The following is a 21,441-nucleotide window of genomic DNA, read 5'->3' as shown; positions in this document are numbered from 1 at the left end:
GGTCCCGAGTTCGATCCCCAGCATCTCTGGGTAGCACTGGGGGAGATTCCCCGTCCAAAAACCCGGAGGGCTGCTGCCAGTCAGTGTGGATAATAGTGAGCTCCATGGACCATTGGCTCTGACTCAGCAGAAGGACATTTCCTATATTCCCCCATCAGGCTCTGATTGGTGTGTGTGCAAACTTTTGAGCTACACAGAGCGCTTTATGATTTTGCCCCTTTCTGCCTGAGAGGCTGGAAAGGTGCCAAGAGGCAACCCAGGTGAGGCAGCTGCCTGCACCAGTGTCACAAAGGGCCCACGTGGGGAACAGTGCCAAATTCTCGTGCATGACAGTGAAATAAACAGGAGCTGCACAAATTAGGGAAGTTCATTAGCATGTGAGGCCTTCAAATTTGGTGTGGCTGTATCAATTTAAGGGGAGTGTGTGTGTGTAGATACCAGCCAGAAACTAGCCCAGGGGGTAATGTAGCCCCCAGGCTAAAAATGCTTCTGCAACCTTGTTTTATTCCCTATATTTTTATTTGCTGGCTGAAGACACTGTACAAAGAACAGAGTTGTGATTATTAACAACCTGTCCACTTTTTTGAAGGGGGAAAAACGGTTTCTAGCTTTCGTGGCCGAGATGCTAATGTGTGAAAAATGTGACTGCTGTGTTCTTGACAGACGCAGCCCAAAGCAGCCAAATAGTGTGGTAAGATTACGCAGCAGGGCAGTGTGCTTCATAATTTCTGCCTTTGGGGAGCACCAGCCACGTTGACTTCACCCTAAGTGTTGAAGCGTGGTGTTCCACTGTGTGTGGCAAAGGATTCTGGGACGTGTTCTGGGGTGTGCACTCAACACAAAGGGTACCTTGCCCAGGCTGGTTGAAGCTTCCTGTTGACTCAAGTGAGTGAAGAACAAATCCCCCCAGTACAGTGGTACCTCGGGTTAAGTACTTAATTCATTCTGGAGGTCCGTTCTTAACCTGAAACTGTTCTTAATCTGAAGCACCACTTTAGCTAGTAGGGCCTCCCGCTGCTGCCGCACCGTCGGAGCACGATTTCTGTTCTCATCCTGAAGCAAAGTTCTTAACCCAAGGTACTATTTCTGGGTTAGCGGAGTCTGTAACCTGAAGCGTATGTAACCTGAAGCGTCTGTAACCCGAGGTACCACTGTACATTTAATGCTGCTTTGCAATGTGTGCTTCAGGGCAAGACTGCCCTGTCCAATGAACCATGTTCACCATTTCCAGTCATCGTCTAGAGCAGGGCTAGCGGTGGAGCAAGCCGATCGGGCACCTGGGGCAGCACACATGCCCTGCACCTATGGGTGGGGCCAGCCGCCCTTGGGGGCGGGGCGAGCTGGGGCAGGATGCTCCGCCCTACAGTTGAGGGGGAAGCAGTGGGCGGACCGTTTGGGGCAACGGGGAGCCTGTGGGCACCCAAGCCACCGCGTCACTCCCAGGAGAGACGCGTGGCTCAGGCGCGCTGCAGGCCCCACGGTGAGTGCTGCCCAGCATTTTATCACCTCCCTCAGTGGTGACACGTGGGGCGGCCCGCCCCCACCGCCCCCCTTCCTCCAACCCTGAGCAGGGCTGTGGGCCCTCGAGGCCAGAGGTCAGATGTGGCCCCCAGGAGTTCTCTGCCCAGCCCTTGGGACTCCTCCCAGGCCACGCCCTCTCGCTGGCCCTCCTTCAGGGCTTTTGCTTGCCAGGATGTGTCCTTCAAGTCTGACCGTGCGTCTGCTTGCCTGGATGGGGAAAGAAGAGGGGTCTGCACAACCTCCTGGTTTCTGCCTGGCTGGGAAGTAACACATTATTTTTGCCCATTGTAACACATTATTTTTGCCTCCCTCATATGCCTGCTGCGATTATAAAAAGGAACACCCCCCCCCATTTATTTCACCTCGAGCTCCTTGGAGGAGAGTTGAATCATAGAATTGTAGAGTTGGAGGGGGCCACCCTGGTTCATCTAGTCTGACCCCCTGCAATTAAGGACTCTTTTGCCCAGTGTGGGGCTCAAACTCACAACCCTGAGATTAAGAGGCTGATGCTCTGCTGAATGAGCAATCCGTCAGGATGTGGGCCGAGTCTGAAAGTTCGTCAATCTTTTAAGCCATATTTTTAAGCCATCTTGCCGGGTGCGGGGGGTGCCTCTCCTTTTTGACAATTTCTTAACATTTTGGGGGAACTGAGTCGTGTGTTTTTTGTTGTTGTCACTGTCTTCGCTTGCCATTGCCCTCACTCGCTCTCAGTGATGTCATTATCAAGTCAGATTTGACAGGCTGCACAGAGTTGCGATGTCATTCTAAGCTAGGGTTGCCATATTTCAAAAAGTGTAAATATGGACACAAAAGTTGTTGAAGCCATCACGAGGAGCTCCGCGCCCCCCTTTCCCCACGCCCCTCCTTTCCCTTTTCTCTTCTCCAGCCCTTCACGCCCCCCGCTGAAGCCTGTCTCTGAAGCTTTCCGCCAAATGTGTCTGGAGAAACGGAGGAGGCGATTTTTAGGCTGGAACCAGGAGCTGCCTCTACAGCCGACCAGACCTCAGCAGAGCCACTAGCTGCAATACGGGCAGGAGAAGCCCCATGTGGAAGCTGAGGCTGCAGTAGGGTGAGAGTAGTGACGGGGTGGGAAGATGGTGTGTGCTTTTTGAGCTATTTTAATGGGAAATTGGCAAAAATGACACTGCCAATATGGGCTGCCATATGTCCTGATTTTCCAGGACATTTTCTTACTTATTTCCATCTGGACGCTGCTTCTGAGTCTGCCCTCCGCCAGCCCCCACCTGCCTGCCTTTTTTACTTACAAGCAGCCAAAGGGGCAGCCGTCTTGCAGAGCTCAGGAGGCAGGCGGAGGATGGGGACGAGGGATGGAACGATTCCAGTTCTCCCAGTTTCTCATTCTTAAATCCAGTTCCCCAAATTTTGCAACGATTTGAAATTTATTGATTAAAGAAAATTCCCTGTGAAAATTCACCAGCATTTTTAGTACGAATTTCTCCTAATAAACACATTTTCATATGCAGTTTTGGTGAATGTACACATTTTTGCAAGCAATTTCCCCTAACGCAATGCATTTTTGTGTCTTTTGTGTCTTTTTTTTACAAATTTCTTTATTTTTTTAAATGCATGCTTTCCCTTAAAATGTGCATTAAAAAAAAAAGGTTGGAAATCTGTAACCCGAAATTGGGAAAAGTGTGAATTTTGAAGGATAGCTCTGTTTCGGTTCACACGTGCTTTCAGAAAAGGCAAGTTGGATAGATTTGGCTTTGAATGCATACTGAATTGAATTCTTCCTCTGTCCCTAATGGGGCAGAAACAAGAGCTCCTTAGCTCTGCCTGCCATTGGCTGTGGCTCCAGCTGTCATTGACTCTGGCTCCGCCTATTTTGCCCTCCTTGCTTTCTGCTGGGTGCAATGGGCACCAGCTGCCACTGGGAGCAGGCATGGGGAACCAATGGCACTCCACAGGACTGTGAGTATGTTTGTATAGTTCAAGTATTTCCCGGCAGAAATGAGCACCCTGCTGAAAGTCCTTGTTTGACCCCAAAGTAAAAACTGGACACTATTCCACCCTAACCTGACAATAATTGAGAGTTGGCGCTCTGTGTGCTGTTGCATTGCTTTGATGGCTTCCAAATAAGTCCTGTTGTTTTGCTGAGCCTCACCTCCCAAGAAAACCCACATGATAAGGCAGGGATGGTGAATGACCCACTGGATCTGGCCATGGCTGGTTTTTCCCTCTGGCCTTATTTGCTGCCCTCTTTCCCTTGCTCCTCCTCACCTACTGGCTTCCTCTGCCCAAGTAGGGAGAGCTCATTGCTTTAAAGTGTTGATCTGATGGCACCTGCAACCTCCACTTGCACCTTAATTTGAACCAACCTCATCTGCACATTCTGAAACAATATGCAACCCAAAGCACAGGGTACCTCCCCTCCCCCAAAATGCATATAACTAGGAAAATCATGCCTTAAAATGCATGTATTTGTGTCCCTAGTATAACATCAACAGTGCGTTCTATTAGGGGATATTGCATTAGGATCGGGGAGAAATTAGATTCAGTTCTCATCTGAAGCTGAATCTATCAAATCTGCACTGTCTGAAACCCATGCGTGAACCAGAACACAGCTATCTGTTAAAATTCACCCTCATACGAAATTTGCCTTGCAGTTTTCCAAGTAAACAATTGTAAAAAAAAAGCATATGTAGAACCAAAATTGACAGCTCTTTCCATCTTTCTTTAGGAGTGCACTAAAATGCTGTTGAATTTTCAGGAGGACTTTTTAAAAAACACCAAAATGTTGTAGACATGCTAGGAACTGAACTGGTAAACTGGAGAAACGAAATTTGGTGGGTCCCTGCAGCAGAGACTAGCTTAAGCCCCTTCCACCTTAAAGTGTCCTTGCAGGGTGGAGGGCCATGGCGGGTCAGATCCTCAAACACAAGAAGCCCTTTAAGGAGATGAGGATTCCCCCTCCCCCGCTTTTTTGCAGGTCCCCAGCTGTGAGTTTTTCACACTTGGACATGTCAGCCAGGCTAGAATGGTGTCCTAGCCTATTACGATTAACAGAATGCCTTGACTTTGCTATGCTGGTGGAAGAAGGCACTGAGGGTTTTTTATTGTTGAAGGTGGTACATTGCAGGCAGTGGAGGCCCTGCTGCCCGTGGGGCTACACCTTTGATGCTCAGCTGCTTTTGGCTGGGTCAACGGCTCCCCCATCTCCTTTTCCTGTGTTTTCAAGTGGCCTGGGATCTTTAAACATTCTCATGTCCAGGAAAATGTCGTCCTGATGGGAAGGGGTTCCTTTGCAGCCCTCGTCGCCTTTCTGCTGCTCCAAGTTCCTAGAAGAAGACAAAATAATGAAGCTGGATGGGGATGGGGAGAGAGAGAGAGGATTGAGGGAATATTATGGGTTCCTGCAAATCCTCCTGCTTAGGTCCAGGTAATCTTACAAACTGACTCCTCCCCAGCTCAGCTCAATAAGAAAATGAGGGGCTGGGGATGGAGGGTGATGAAAACCCGCCAAGCCAGCTAATGTTTCACTGCTGCTGCAGGGCTGCTGCTCAGGACATCGAAGGTTCAGGGGGCTTAGCTGTTCCACCTGTACCACAACTGAAGGCGGCCCTGTTTAGGGAAGTTTTTAATGTCTGACACTGTATTGTTTTTAATATTCGGTTGGAAGCTGCCCAGAGTGGCTGGGGAAACCCAGTCAGATGGGTGGGGTATAAATTAATTTTATTATTATTATTATTATTATTATTATTATTATTAGTCTGTCTGCCTCTGCAGAGGGGAGCCTGGCCGGCTGGCCCTTGGCAAGGAGACTTGGGACACAGCGGGAAGGCTAGGCTCCAGGGTCCAGAGTCCTCCGGCGGCAGGCAGGGTGGGGATCCCTGCATGGGGGCGCCTGCCTCGTACCCCTTCAAAACCATGCGCCTGGGGCTACGGCCCCCCTGGCCCTCCCCCTGGATTAGAAGGCCCGGATGGGTCTTTAGAGCAGGTGTGCCTTAGCTGGTTTAACCTTCGTTCCCCCACATGGTCCTACTGGATTTGATACTAAAGGCCTCTGAACTCCAGGCTTGTGTTTCCGTTTTTTTAAAAAAAGTATTTCGGAAGACAGGGGATGTTTTAACAGGCACACAGAACCCTCTTGTCCGTGTAATCCAAGCTGACTTCAGCTGGAGATGCTGTTTGCTCAAGGGAGGTTGTTCTGCCATAAGAATGTAAGAAGATTCCTGCAGTATCAGGCCAAAGGCCCATTAGTCTCACAGTGGTCAGTCAGATGCCCCCGTGGAAAGCCCCCAAGCAGTACAGCAGCACTCCCCCCCATGTGATTTCCATGAACATGCCAGGTGATGTGTTGAAAAGCTTTCCTTGATTGACTTCCATCGCTTGCACTGCACTTCCTATATACATTTTAAGGAAGATTGTATCTGTTATTCTGTATTATTCCCATACAATCTCACACAAATCAGTCAATGAAATTTTACTAATATTTTCATATTGAGATATTTGTAGAATAAATTTGGAAGAAATTCTTCCAACTTTTCTTCTTTTCTCTCTCTATTTTTTCTTCTTTTTTCATTTTCTTCTTCCCCCCCTCTTTTGTTCTTTTTTTATATATGTGTACTTATCTGAAATATATATGTATGTATTTGCAATATTTTGCTTATATTTTGTAAGAATCATGTTAAATAAATTAATAAAAAAGAAAAAGAAAAGCTTTCCTTGAGTTCTGTACTGATCTGGGGTATTTTTTTTGGTTAAGGGGTATGTGCAGCCGACAACTGGACTGCTTCCCCTCACAAGCTAGTCTTTCAGCTAGCGGAGGAGCTGGCGACTGTTCTGCCGCACCCTTGGATTCAAATGTCAAGATGCTGATCAGCAAAGAAAAGAAAAAGCAAGCATCGCTTCTCTCTCAGGAATATGCAGCCATTCCCCCAAATTTGCAGGAGCGGACCTGCGGAGGAAATTTCCGTTGGGTCCAAGGTTATTCCATTTTTAGGCACCTTGAGTTAATCATTTGTCCCTGCAAATTAACGGAGGTAATCCAGGACCTGAATGCAGACTTTACCTTCACGCCAAATTGCTCAAAGCAATTTTAAACAGAAGATAAGAGTCACAGTGGGGTTGGATTAGATGACCTCCCTGTAGCGTTGGGTAGAAATTCGATTCCGTTTGCACTTAAAGGGGAATTTACCTTTCGAAAAACAAGATGCAAATCAACCCACAGCCATCTTTCGAAATGCACACTTTTCTGAATTTTGCAATGCTGTTCCTCTGCTAGGCAATGCGTACCGAAATGCATATACCGGTACTTCTGTACAGCATGCATATAAATTTGTATCTTAATGGAAATGACATGCAAAACTGCATGGTAAAAAGATGTTTTAAAGCAAACAAACCCGATTTATCTGACTGCCAAATCTGGTGCTAAGGGCAGCAGCTCTTGGTCCCTAAACTGTGGGAACCTATCCCTGGGCCTTTTTGTGGGAGTTTAATATCATGTCTACCATGTGACAATGGCAACAGCAAATTCAGCTTCTTTGCGTCATAAGCCAGCCTCATCTGTGTAAGTTGATTATCTGCACACTTTGTGGGTGATCTGCATGATATAGGCAGATAATTTATGCAGTTACGATTGGCATACATTGACAAGCCAAATGATGTCCATTCCATGTTTTGAATTAAGAGAGGGGGTAGCCGAAATGATGACAATTCCTGTGTATGAATCATGACATGAAAAGGCACAATCTCTTCTGTTTGTATTATAATAGCTCTATAAATGTTGCTAGCATAATTACCTTCACATGCCCTTTGACTATTTTAGGTAAAATGCAGGAATGTTGTGTTTTCCTTGGTGCAAGTCACTTCTCCCCCAACATAGACCTTGTCCCAGGCACTTATGGCTTACTAAATGGAAGGAAGGCAGTGTGGTGCAGTGGTTAGAGTGTCCAACTAGGACCTGGGAGACCAGGGCTCACATTGCCACTTGGCCATGAAGCTCATTGGGTGACCTTGTGCCAATCACTCTTAGCCTAGCCTACCTGATAGGGTTGTTGTGTGAATAAAAGGGGGGGGGGCAGTTATGCCAACTTGGGGTCATTGGATGAAAGCTCTTGGATACATGTAATGAATACATCTACTTTATGTTGGCTACATATTTGAACACCTTAAGATTATCATAAGCAAAGACCAAGGAGCAGGTTTCTGTCTATGTTTGGATACAGCTTGGTGCCATTTTGAGTCAACATGGAATAAGAGCCTAAGAAGAACCTTCTGCATTAGGTCAAGGATTCATCTAGTCCAGCAACCTGTTCTCACAGTGGCCAACCAGATGCCCCCCAGAGAATAAGAATTTAAACTCAACTCCTGGGGCTTTCTGTGTGCAAGCCCTGCACTTTGGAAGACAGGCTCACAGCCATTTTTTCTTTGTTAATTACAGTGGTACCTCAGGTTAAGTACTTAATTCGTTCCGGAGGTCAGTTCTTAACCCGAAACTGTTCTTAACCTGAAGCACCACTTTAGCTAATGGGGCCTCCCGCTGCCACCGCGCCACTGGAGCACAATTTCTATTCTCATCCTGAAGCAAAGTTCTTAACCCGAGGTACTATTTCTGGGTTAGCGGAGTCTGTAACCTGAAGCGTATGTAACCTGAAGTGTATGTAACCCAAGGTACCACTGTATATAGAATGAATATGTCCCCTTACCAATTCCCATCACTTTTCCAACTCTCCAATACCCTTTCTGAGCTGAGGCAAACTGAACCTTTCAAAACTGTGCCAATTTTAGCCACTGATTTTAAAACTGCACTGTTGTGAAGTCTTTTTGGTCTCTCAGAATTCCCAAACAGTGGCAGGTACCAGGGGTTGGTGCTGATAAGCAAACAAATGTGGTTAAGGAATGAGGAGGGGAGAAGGCAGATCTACTTACTGGTTCTCCACGTCTTCAATGGTATCAGGCAGTGGCATGTTCAGGGTCTCTGGAAGGAAGCAGGCGGCAATGCCAGAGATGATGGGAGCTGCCCCATAGATCAGAAGGGGGAGAGATGGGGAATACTCGCCCGTCATCCTCACCAAGGGAGCCACGATCCCGCCGACACGAGCAATGGTGTTCCCAAACCCCATCCCGGTCTGCCTGCCATGCAATGGACAGAAAGTTGACAAAGGGGGAAAGCCTTAAGCCTGGGAAACCTGTGCTGCCCCCACAGATGACCCCAGACTTCAACTCCCATCAGACCCAGCCAGCATGGCCAATGGCCCAGGATGATGGGAGTTGCAGTCTAGCAATGTCTGTAGGGCCACAGGCTCCCTATTGCTGGCCTAAATAAATTGGTGCCTGGTGCTCATTGGGACTGGTAGGGCAAAAGGCAGGGAGCCCAACACTAGGGGGAGCCAGAGCCAACGACAGGCAGGGGCGACTCATTCTGGTTTTGCTCTCCTCTTCCTCCCTGCTGAGTTCTACATGGAGCAATACTGAGATTGAGATTGAGGAGGAGGAAGCTACCAGGCAGTGCCAATCCCTGGGGTGGCTGGGAATATGAAGACTGGTGGAAGGCGGCTGGCATATGGCAGACTGAGATTGGCAGGGCAGCGCCCCATTCACCCGAATGGATCAGCCTCCATGGCAGCCAGGTTACTTGAAGGATGGCTCCACCTGCCTGTTTTAAAAGATTGGCCTGCCTTAAATAGCTTGGGTCTACGGGGCTTCCGCAACCGTGTGCGCTCAGGCCACAGAAGCCACTTTAGAAAGTAAAAGGAATAGCAGTGGGCAGCATTGTATACCCATCAACTGCCCTGGAAAAGCTGGGACATCTCATTTCCCTACATCCCACAAGAGTGCGGCGGCCATTTTGGGTGCCTCGCTCTCACATGACTTTGGGCTGATATCTTGCGCCGAAAACAGCATTTCCGGGTCCGCAAGATGGGGCTCGCTCTGATCAGAGCCCCGGCCTGGTTCTGACGGTATTCCAGGATAACCGCCCATATAAAATGGCCCACAGTTAAGAGCTTCCGCTAAGTCTGAGGTACCTGATCACCGTGGGGTAAAGCTCTCCCGTGTATAAGAAGACACAGTTGAAAGAGGCTGCCAAGCACCCTTTCCCAAAGACGGCAAAGACAGTGCGCAGGATCTGCATATCTGGGGAGAAGATCAACTCGAATGATTTTGCAAACAACTATTGTTCAGAGCCCTCCAGCCCCCCGACAAATTCTGTTACCGTTTCGACCTTTGGTTTCTCGCCATTATTTGACTTCCTCTTCCACTTTGCATTTGGCATACATTTCCCGCCCCCACCACCTCAGTCTTAAGATAAGGTTTTCTCCCTCTGTCTCCAGCCAAATGACCTTTCGCAGTTCGTCAATGTGTCACCAGCAGTCTTCGCCTCAGAACCATTAGAGCATTTGTGAACATTCTGTGTCTCACCTGCAACTCAGCCAATAACAAGGGTGGCAGCCTGAAGGTGGTGCTGCTTGGTGGTTTGCCACCCTGGGCTGCTTTAGGAAGAAGAAGGGTAGAGTGGACGTTGAATAAATAAATAGGTGGATAAATAAATAAAGTGGATGAAATCATTCTGTATCCCTAGTGCAGCATACTTATGTCTTTATATATGTTGGAAGCTGCCCAGAGTGGCTGGGTCAGCCCATTCAGATGGGTGGGGTACAAATAATAAAATTATTATTATTATTATTATTATTATTATTATTATTATTATTATTATTACCCACTTGAAAAAATAAGATGCCGTGGGATCTTCTTAGAGGAAGAGCCATGGGATATAAATTTAATGCATAAAGCAAATAAATAAGAAACAGACTGTTTGCAGTTTGGAAAGTGATGGGGACGTACATTGAAAAGTATGGTGTGGAATAGTGACTAACAGGAAGATGCATGAAAAACCCTGCAAACAAAGCAGGATGAACATTCGTTGTCAATGTATAACCTCCCAGGAAACGAATTGGAGCAAGTGCTCAATAAATCCAACCTCCGCATAAACTTTGTGCAAGCAGAACAAACGCTCAATGGTCTGGAGGAGCCCCTAAACTGTGGTTTATCTGGAGTCTCACCTTGGGGGACAAAGATGTTTCCAGCAATGGACAGGCCTGCTAGGATGAGAGTCAATGCCTGGGTGATCCTGCGGCCAAAGTAGCAAATCACAAGGAAGGCAATGAGTTTGGCTGGGATATCGACAGCCCCAAAGATCACCTGGATGAGGTAGACGCTGACCCCAAAGTTCTGCAGGTCCATAGCCAACCCATAGTAGGCGAAGCTGGTGGAGAACCTGGTGGCGGATACAGGGAAAACACACAAATAAGCCGAGGGTTGTGGCTCAGGGGCAGAACATTTGCTTTGCGTAAAGAAAATCTCAGGTTCAATCTCCAGCATTTCCAGGTAGAACAGAGGGACAGCCCCATCAGAAACCAGGTGAAATCCGCTGCCTGTCAGTGTAGATACTGAGTTAGCTCAATGCTCTTCAACCTTTGATCCCCCAGATGTTTTTGGACTCTGTTTTCCATCATTATTCTTTATGCACCATTATTTATTAAATTTGTTAGTCGCCTTCCAACCCCAAATGACTTACAACCAACCACCTATCGTTCCATTTACAGTGGTACCTCCGTTTTTGAGTGTCTCAGAAGCCGAACGTTTCGGTTTTCAAACGCCAAAAACCTGAAAGTAAATTCTTCCGTATTCAAATGCACCTCAGAAGACAAATTGGCTTCCACTGCGTGTTTTTCAATTTTCTCCATTGAAATTGAAATTCTCCCTTTGTGCCTCAGTTTTTGAATGTTTCCGAAGCTGAACGGTCTTCAGGAAAGGATTACATTCGAAAACCAAGGTACCACTGTTTATCCCAACATTTTCTCCACAGAGCTCAAGGTGGCACGTGTGGCTTCTCCTCTCATTTAGTCCCTCACAACAACCCTGTGAGGTAGGTTAGTCTGGGAAGGAGCCTGTGGGGGGGCTGGTTGCACCCCCTCTCAAAAAAGCACCCGGGGGCATGGCCCCCCAGCCCCCCACTCTACACCCCTGCTCTAACCAACTGAGCTATTCCCCCCCAATACTGAGCCAAGAAAACGATCTAGCTTTTCTTCTTCCGCTTCTTTCATTCCCTCTCTTGCCTTCCCCACCAGCTGCTTCCACCTCAAACTTACCAGACGAAGCAAAGGCAGCACGTTACCCGTCGCACCACAGGCGATCGCACCAAGTCAGCTGCCGTGAAGTTGGACTTGGCGGAGGGCGCCTCTTTCTGTAGGCTGGCTTTCAAGACCTGCAAGAAAAAGACAAGCAAGGGGTTGCCTGCCGCCTGCTGTGGTCTCCGGCCAAATTCCGCACATTTAGGGATGGAATCACGAGATGCCTGGAAACTTACTTAATGTTTAAGGGGAAGGACCATAGTTCCACATTCAATCCTCAACCTTTTCCGGTTCAGCCTTACAGATCAGCAGGCTAGTGAGGGTGGAGGCCAAACAGGCGAATCCACAATTTGCACCCCGATTGCAGAATTAGTGTATCCTGACTGCGGAATCAAGACTGCTGCAAAATATGCACGGCCATTTCTTGGATGGCTGGTCCACCTCATATTCTTCCTAAGGTTGCTACCATTCCCCACCTGCACTCCCAGGCAGGCTCCTGTTCCCTGTAGATGTTTGGCAGGCAGATATTCAACTGGTGCTGATTTTTTTTTAAACAGCAGAGAGGTGTGTTTTTGTGTGTGTGTTTTGGGGGGGGGGCAGCTGGCACTGCTGAATCTCTACCTGTTGTGCAGATGCTAAAGGCTTAGGAACGTAAACCAGGAAGAAAAGGAACATTTCTTTCTCTCGCTACCTCGAGGCTGAGCTTCTGCCCTTGCTCCTTCTGCCCATTTATCCGTGCCACTTTTTGCAGCTCCTTGAGTGCCTGGTCCAGTTTGCCAGCTGTGGCATACCACCGGGCAGACTCTGTAAACCACCTGGGCAAGAGAAAAACAGAGAGGCAGGAAGGTGGGGGAACAGGGACACGGTGAGGTGAAAGCAGGTATATACAACCCCTAGGTAATGCCCATCCTGCTCTACAGAAGGAGCCCTTGGGTATTTGTTTAACAGCTCTGCCCTGCACCCCAACATCTCCTCCTCCAACAAGCCCCTCCCTAGGTTCAGCTAGCTTTCCCCCCCTTTTAGGGTTTATACTTCTGTGCCTCCAATGGCTGTAAGCAGGGCGCCAACTCCTAGAGGTTGAACCCCTTTGAATCCCCACCCCAATATTTGTTAGCGGGGGACAGAGTCCCCACAATGTTTGTCTGGGATACGGCGGCTCCTCCCCCTCCCCTCCCCCTTCCATGGTGGGGGAGCAGCCCCAGCTCATGGCAGTGGCAGGAGGCGGTGGCAGAGGAGCCGCCCAGACATTGTGCACGATGGCATTGTGTCTTGGTGTCATGTCAGACGTCTGGGCATCACATGCAGCATCACAACATCGCGCATGATGCCCGGATGCGACTCGTGACATCACAGCATCACACGCGATGTCAGCCGCACCAATCACCCTCCTGAGTTAGCACGCTTGGCTGTAAGAAAGGCAGGAAACCAACAGTTGAAGCTTCCCTCTGAAAATGTGCTGGGGAAGCTTTTACTGTTGAACTGCTGTTTGTCAATGATGCAAACACAGGACCTGCTCTTTAAAGCTGAATCAGAGCAAATGGCAGTCCGGGTTTTCTGCAGATCGCTGTTTGCTCTTATTCAGCTTTAAAGAGTTGGGTTTTTTGTGGGAAAAGCTTCGGAGAGAAAGAAAGAGGGTGCCCGGACACAGAGCTTTAAAGCGTGGGTTGTTCCTGGAAAGCGTGGATAAGCCCTATATCTTTTTCTTTAAAGTGGCATGCTTAAATGGGGACTGCGAGAGAGGAGAAGAGACATCCCCTTTTTTCCTCCTTGCTTGTCCAGTCTGCCCTTCCAGAAGCTTCCTTGTGACACTCCCCCTGCTCCTCAAATGACCGATGTCCTCCTTCGCAGCTCCCTCCTTCCTCCCCAGCTCCTTTCCCACAACCTCAGCTTTCCTTGCCTTCACCCACCAGTTCCCAGCCTCCCCACACAATTAATGTCAACGTTTTGGGCCAGGAACTCCCACCACTGCCGCTCACAGCAGACAAGAGAGCAGGGCCACAGCGCCACCTACCAGCCGTACAGGAAGAAGGCGAAATAAGGGAAGGAGACGGCCAGTTGGAGCCAGCGCCAGTCGCGGATGGCATAAGCTATTCCGGCGAGGATGAACTGCCCGACGCTGTAGCTGTATCCAGTCACCATGCTGATGGTGGCCCGGGCATGCATTGGGGTCCACTCTACCGCTGGAAGAGGAAAACCCCATGTTGCCGTCTAGCAATGTTCAAAGGAGTGAACACCCACCTAACTGATTCTGGGGTTTCTAACAAGAACTTTGACATAAAATCTGTGTCAAACAGAAAATATAAAACCAGTACTTTTTTCCTGGAAGTACTCAAGGTTACACAGTACTGGCACCTTCTGCCCCCCTCCCCATGTTAAAAGTGTGGTACTTACTGTAACAATTTCATGGTGAGTACCTCTCCCCCCCTTTTTATATAAAAAACCACCGTATAAAACATCTGGGACAGATTGAACTTCTCCAGTTCCTCTGGGACATAAATGTACATCAAAAGGAACACCAGAAAACCTTATTTGCAGCAGTGGAGAAGTTAAAACACAAACCTAGCTAACGGTAAGGCACTGCTATATTTAGGTAGATTTATCACTTCTAAATATTTTGGCAGTTTAATCCCATGATTTGAATTCACACATGTAAATAATGAAGAACAGGTTTTGTTAGTCCGATATCGTATGCTCTAAATGAGTGGAGATTTAAACCCAGATATCCCTTATTCTGTGCAACACTCACTACAACACAACATAGTGCCTCAGGCTGTGTGTGCACAAATCAGACCTGAACCCAGATCACAAGGCTGGGAAGTAGTCATCACTCATTTTACCCCATTGGTAATGAGGGATGAGTGTATCTGTCAATGATGATTGGCGTTTCTCTCGGGTTCTCATTTTTATCCTCATGAAAATTCACCAGTGTGCGTAGGCGGCCATTTTCTCAGAAAAACAACAACTGAAAAAAGAGATTCCAAGAATCAAACTCTCTCTCATCTGTAACTGGTTGTCTTTGGTGGCTATGACTGCCTGTGATTAATGGGAGAACAATGCCCTTTGCACATGCCCAGAGGCCTCAGGTCAGATTTGCAGCGTGCTTAGCTAATGTTTTAAGCCTTGGAACCAGTCACCAGAGGAAACTTACTTACACAGCGACACGCAGTTCAGCCCAATGCCTGAGAGAGCCATTCCTGACAGGAAGCGGAAGATGCAGTAAGCTGTGAAGCTGGGGGCGAAAGCAGCGCAGGACCCCGAAACAGCCATTTGGAGACAGGACCAGATCAACAAAGCTTTCCGGCCAAACCTAAACCGGGGAGGAACGAGTCTTGTTATAGACAGGGTGGTGGTCTCTGTGTGGGTGAAATCTGGAAGCGGTGGGAATGGAAGAATGATCTGGAAAAGGAGTGGGGGAGCTTTTACAGCCTGAGGGCCACATTTCCTTCTGTGCAACCTACCAGGGGCCACATGCCTGTGGTGGGCAGGACCAGAGGCAAAAGTGGGAGGAGCAAGGAATGTAAATATTATATTTGTACGACGGGCCAGTTTCTGCACACGCCTCTCTCCCCTCAACACAGACAAGCAAGAGGCGGTATCAGAGTTTGAGGGTGCACTCCAGCCAGGCATAAACACTCAAGGATGGTCTGGCTGGGGTGGCCTGGGGAGGCTCCTGAGGGCCAGAAAGAGAGAAATGGAGGGCAGAATTTGTCCCCCGGGCCTAAGGCTTCCCACCCCAGAGCTACTCTAGAAGCACCAAGGCATAATGGCTGGAGAATGGAAAGAGAACACACCGTAGCTGCCAGCATCCTGGGAGGGCAAATCAGGACATGACCTCGCCCCGCATCTGGCCGCCCGCCGCCCCTTACACGTCACTGCCACCCATCGCCCTGGGTTTCCCAAGGAAAGTGGCAGGATAAAACTAAAACCTTTGAGGATCATGGGACAAATTGAAGAAATTACGGGGCAAATGAAAATGTAGATGAGCCCAGAGTCTGATACTTTCACTGGCCCTGAGCCCACAGTCTGTACCTCAGGTTACAGACGCTTCAGGTTACAGACTCCGCTAACCCGGAAGTAGTACCTCGGGTTAAGAACTTTACCTCAGGATGAGAACAGAAGTCGCGCAGCGGCATCAGTGGGAGGCCCCATTAGCTAAAGTGGTACCTCAGGTTAAGAACAGTTTCAGAACGAATTAAGTTCTTAACCCAAGGTACCACTGTAATCCGGATAAGACTCTGGGACTGGGGGAAAGTCAGTTTCTGGCTAGGAAAAAAGTGGTCCTCTTCCCTGCACACACACACACTGAGTTGACCCCAACATGGGGGGGCAGGCGTGGCGTGACATCACACATGCGCCGCCCTCCCAACCCGGCCAGGCCGACTTGGCCCATCATGCCCCCCCCACCCCAAACAGCCAGATTAGCTTCATGAAAGGGATGCGCCAAGGCAAAGACTCTTCATCCTGGCTCATCCTTTTGAGGATTGTCACAAAATTCCCTTGAAATTCCCCCCCTTTGATGGCGCCCCGGTCCCCACAACCCACCATTTGCCATTTTGCTTCTACTAATCTAGTATGATTTTTAAAAACAAACAAACAAAGGATTCCTTGGCCCAGCTAGAACCAACCGCTTTGACGTGCATTCGCGGCGTGCTTTCAAAGCGCGAAACGCCTTACTTGTCTGAGAGGCCGCCGAATGCGACCGCACCCACCAGTACCCCCGCCATGTAGATTGACTGGGCCATCTGCTGCAGCGTCCGAAAGTCACACACCAGGTCCCACTGCGGGAGGGAGGGGGGGAGGGCGGTTAACACAGAAGCATCACCATTGCTTGGCTTTTCCAAAACGCGAAGCAGAAAAGTTGACTTTGGGATATGTATCTATAAAGCTCCATTTCCTATTCCAACTTTCCATCTCACACAGAAGATGGTGTGTGCTCAAGCTCCGCAGTTCCAAAAGGCATTCCTAGAACCATAGGTGGCCGAGGCAGTTTTTACTGCAAAAACTTTAATCCTTAAATCCCGTTGGCAAGAACAGTGGTACCTCGGGTTACAGACACTTCAGGTTACAGATGCTTCCGCTAACCCAGAAATAGTACCTCAGGTTAAGAACTTTGCTTCAGGATGAGAACAGAAATTGCGTGGTGGCGGCGCGGCAGCAGTGGGAAACCCCATTAGCTAAAGTGGTACCTCAGGTTCAGAACAGTTTCAGGTTAAGAACGGACCTTCAGAGCGAATTAAGTTCTTAACCCAAGGTACCACTGTATTGTGGCAATTGTGTTGAGTAGGAAATTGCTGAATTTAGACAAATGCAGGAGACCCCAGATACAGAACCTGGGATTTCCCCCCTGCAAAGCTGGTCCTCCACTTCTGAAGCATAGACACCCCCAACTCCCCCATATTTATATGGAGACTCTTTGCAGAGAGCTTTCGTGAATGATGGATTAGGAGAGGGTGGGGGGTTTTTTGCAGGGGGGGGGAGGATTATTTAAATCACTAAACTTTTGCAAATAGATAATCACAATTTAGCATTGCTCCCTACAAATCAATCTTGGGCATAGTCATATTTCATATTGAATGTGGACATGTGGCCTATCTCTCCCCTCCCTTTATTTGTGCAAAGTTTTGTTACAGGAAGTCATCTACATCATTGTTGGGGACCCTCCAGATTATTTAATTATTATTTGTATCCCGCCTTTCCACCAAGGAGCTCAAGGGGCCAAACATGCGTATCCCCCCCTCTGCTTTCTCCACACAACAACCTTGGGAGGTAGGCCAGTCTAAGAGAGAGTGACTGGCTGAAGGTCACCCAGCTGTGTGGGGATTTGTACCCTGGTTTCCCAGGTCCTCTTCCCACACACTTAACTTCTGCACTGACTGTGATTCCCATCACCCCAGACCAGGGACTGTAGTCTAGCAGCCAGTTCCCCCCGATCTACACAAATCCAGCATCCAGAATCCCACTTCAGTCCCAATCCAATCCCAAAAAATGTGGCGAGGCATTGCTGATCCTCACCTAAGGCCTCCCTACCTCTGTCACAATGGTCGACGTGAAGACTTGGCCATCGTAGGTCCAGCCGTCAAGGCAAGGCTCCAGCTCTGCCTCTGTCCTCTCCAGCTCCGTGGAATTGGGCTCAAGGAAGTGCCACTGGGTGGTGACGAAGCGACGGCACTTCTGCAGCACCTGGTTGCTGTCTGTCGGGATGAAGGCTCTCAGGGGATCCCGACAGTCTGCGCCTTCGGTGATGTTGCTGCCGCCGCACGTGCCGTTAATGCCAGTGCAGCAGCGGTGCCCGGGGACGGCTGCTGTAAAATTCTGCAAGAGGTTGTGGGCTGCCATGAGGACCATCGGGAAGCAAAGCAGCAGCACGTTGAGGACCTGGAAACGGCCCATGCCGCCAACCTGATCCAAAAGTTGGGCAAAAGTCATCGCGGCCCAGAGACGCAGACGGGCCCGGCTGAATCGGACGAGGCACGTTGGCCGATGTAGATGCAATGGCAGCAGGGGAAGGAAAAATATATATATACTTGCAAACGTTAGGTGTTTGCTTGGCGATCTGGAGGTGCAAATCACAAAGGGACTTGCTAAAACGTAGAGATGGAAACCTCCAAGAACCGGCCCGGTGGAGGCTGTCAAAATGATTCCACGGCTGATTTCCTTTGCAGTGGTCGGAGCTGTACTGAAGGAATGAAACAGTTAAGAAGGACACTTCCCATGCCTCCTGCCGATGGGCAAACAGACGGGACCTCTGCCCTCCTGCGTGTGCATTTCATATTTGAGCCTGCTCCAAGGTCACCCAGAAATGCACTGCCGCTTATGTGCAGTTCCTACGAAGGAACCAGTAGGGCACCTTTCCCTCTCCCCCCTCTGCCTGCAGGAACGAAAGGTAGAATGAGGCTGAAAAGGCCAGAGCTCGAGGAAAAGGCTCTGGAGAGGGGCTTGTTTTTCTGTGCTTCTGATTAAGCTCCTGCTGAGTTTCAGACGGCTTAGTCGGTTCCATTAGACCCACATCTCCTAAGAATGGAGGTATTAGTGAAAAGGGAGGGGTGCACATTCGCTTCCAGCCAACTTGGGCGAGATGGTGGTAACAGGCGAAGGAATGAGCTGAGTCAGGCCTGGAATATGAACTTTTCCCCTTGAAGTCATTTGCATTCCTGGTATCAAAGAAAACATCACAACGATTAGCTTTATTTATGGGGGCTGTGCAGATCCGGGGGGGGGGGATCGTTTGCTGCTCTGGGTGTTTGGTAAGACTTTTTCCACCCTTCCCTTGGTCTGCGGTGCTTCCCACTGAGGGCGCGTCATGAATCCCCAACCCTCCGATGAATGTATCAGTCTGCACGGTGAACCCTTCTGCCTTTGACACATCCACATGTCACGAAAAATGGGGCTCTCTCAAGGGAGACCCTGCAATGTCCGCTATTGGTCAATGGAAGGAAACAGAGTTGACAGCCAGCTAAAATGAAAGGAAACTGCCCAGCCCTGTCAGAAAGACTACCCAAAATGTAATGAAAACATCAAAAAGAAAGAGGAGGTGTTTAGTGACAACGGAGCACACATGAGTACATAGTTTCGGAACTTGTCAATCACAATACTTTGTGAATTGCCTGTCTTGAACCGCCATTCAAATTCAGACACATTTTATTCCCCTCTCCAGGCATCTAAACGCCCACTCTCCTTCTCCCTCCCAGATCTATTCTTCTTGCTCTTACCCACATTCCCCTCTTTGATAAGCAAATGACAGTTCCCTCTTCTGTGGACAAGCAACCCTCTCCAACTGGTAACACATTCACAGCTAGCTGAGGGGTTTCCTAGTTTCCTGGCTGTGTGACTTCGGAGGTGGCTGCTGGGGTGAGGTGTGGGCCAAACACTGCTCACTTTTGGGTTTTACTATGTCATTTGACATGAGTTTCATTCATAAACAAGGTTTTCCATTCATAAAAAAACCTTCATAAAAACCTATTACTTCAGAGGAAAAGGTTATGAAGTTATCCTTTCTGGGTGGTGCATGTGGGGTGGTGCATGCCCTCAAGTTACAGGGCAACCAATAATTTCCTTGGTGTGTGCTTGATGGGAGGTGCTGACGGGCATTAATTTGGTGTCTATACAGCTCTGCAAAAGTGCTCACAACTGCAAGGAAGAGGTCTGAAATATAAATTAAATGTTCAGAAATGTACAAGGCAAACACATGCATAAGTATATAAACCACGTGTCTGAAATAGTACAGGACAGCAATCCTGAAGCCATTTTGATTCTCCCAAATTGACCTCAAATATTTCTCTGCAAGAAGGAAGGAAATGGAAAAGCCTCCCCATTGTCTTTTGCTTACAAATCCTGTCTTAAGGGTGTATTTGTGTATGAATAGGGTGAGCCTGTGACCTCAATTCAGGAACTAAAGTATTAGCCATCACAAAAGAATGGCCAGACTGCCCAGGTAATGCAACCAGTGACCATTATCAGGTATCCTGGCAGACAGGATTTCTGCTGTAGGTTTCAATTATACGCAATTTCACTGATGCGCACGGTGCCTCGGAATGTAACCCCCACATAAGGGGGGGGGGGAGAGACTGCCTGTACTTCTGAAGATGATGTTACCTGTGTTGTTTCTGCTGTAGCATTGGAGAAAGCATTTAAACTTGCTAACGTTTATGGTCTATTCACTCCAAAAAGGGGGGGGGGAGAATTTTAATTGCTTAATACTGGCACATTTTATAAAATGGCAAATGTTATTGAATACATAAATTGTTCAGACCTTGGCAGGAATCCACCCAGCACTCTTGGGGAAATGTGGCGTGATCTCTTGGAGTAATCAAATGAAACTTTAACATGTGGCATGATAAAAGTCTGTAATTTTATCAGGACAAGTTACTTGTTGCTTACTGTTGTAACAATTGTTTTCTCAAAATTTATCTTCTGAACCATGAAAATAAATAAAATCAGTTGTTTTTTTAAAAAAAATTAGTGGCTTATTTAAAGCTCCAACAACGTATATTTCCCATGCTTTGCAAATGTTGCATAGATCTGTGTTTTCAACTCTGCTAGGGACTGTTTTTGCTAAAGAGTGAGTCAAGCCTCGCACCCTTTTCCCCCAGCCATTTTTTCTTTGTAGTTCCCCACACACATGGGACTTCAGGATTAACTGGTATTCCCCAGTGATTTCCAACCAAAACAACAGTCCACCAGTTTGGCGGCAGCCCTCCATATCAAGTACCTTTCTATGTTTCTGTCTAGATCAGCCCTTTATCCAAAGCACCAAGGGCTGCTGCCATGGATTGAGCTAAGAGTCCAGTGACATCTTAACGGATTTATTATCACAGTTTCCAGAGGAGTAGCTGTGCAAATCAAAAATGCTGTCTGTTGACCGCAGCTACTACTATGCCATAAGATCCGCTGTCCTGTAATATCACATATGAGCTTTAACTTTTGATGAAGCCCAGGACGGCAGAACAAGGCCAATATTCCGGAAATCCTTGTCTTAGACTCTGTGAGAGGATTTTGTGGAACTGTAACAACCTTTCATGTGGATGGTTTGGAGTTTATGGAATAGACACCATTACATGGATGGACCTTATGCATGAACTGACTAGAGAATGATCTGATCCACTGGATCTTCTGCTTCGTTTGTTTGTTGAACTTTATGAGTTACTTCTGTTGAAATTTATAATTTGGTACAATGAATAGTATACCTTATTTATCTAAGAACATAGCCGGTTACGTCTTGTGTGTTTATTGAGCATGCTTTACGTGACCATAGGTTTGTTTGTTGTTGTTCTGTTGAAGCAAAGCAATGCAAAATGAAATAAAGAGCCTTGTGGCACTTTAAAGGCTA

The 21,441-nt window shown here is 48.1% G+C and overlaps 1 protein-coding gene across 1 annotated transcript; it reads right to left on the bottom strand.

Moving 5' to 3' along the window:
• Positions 1 to 4,566: 4,566 nt before the first annotated feature.
• Positions 4,567 to 18,598, bottom strand: LOC128403977 (solute carrier family 22 member 6-B-like). Its single transcript, XM_053369191.1, has 10 exons — positions 17,643 to 18,598; positions 16,290 to 16,393; positions 14,768 to 14,922; positions 13,627 to 13,795; positions 12,307 to 12,430; positions 11,634 to 11,749; positions 10,545 to 10,759; positions 9,510 to 9,618; positions 8,413 to 8,616; positions 4,567 to 4,820 (listed from the first exon to the last, which is right to left on the bottom strand). The coding sequence occupies exons 1-10, from the start codon at positions 18,039 to 18,041 to the stop codon at positions 4,664 to 4,666; spliced, it is 1,752 nt and encodes a 583-aa protein (XP_053225166.1). The 5' UTR covers positions 18,042 to 18,598; the 3' UTR covers positions 4,567 to 4,663.
• Between the last annotated feature and the right edge of the window lie 2,843 nt (positions 18,599 to 21,441).

Source organism: Podarcis raffonei, chromosome 16 (assembly GCF_027172205.1).
Source record: "Podarcis raffonei isolate rPodRaf1 chromosome 16, rPodRaf1.pri, whole genome shotgun sequence".
In the NCBI taxonomy this organism is placed as follows: domain Eukaryota; kingdom Metazoa; phylum Chordata; class Lepidosauria; order Squamata; family Lacertidae; genus Podarcis; species Podarcis raffonei.
Note: the sequence above shows the minus strand (reverse complement) of the source record. Positions and strands in the feature narration are given on the sequence as shown.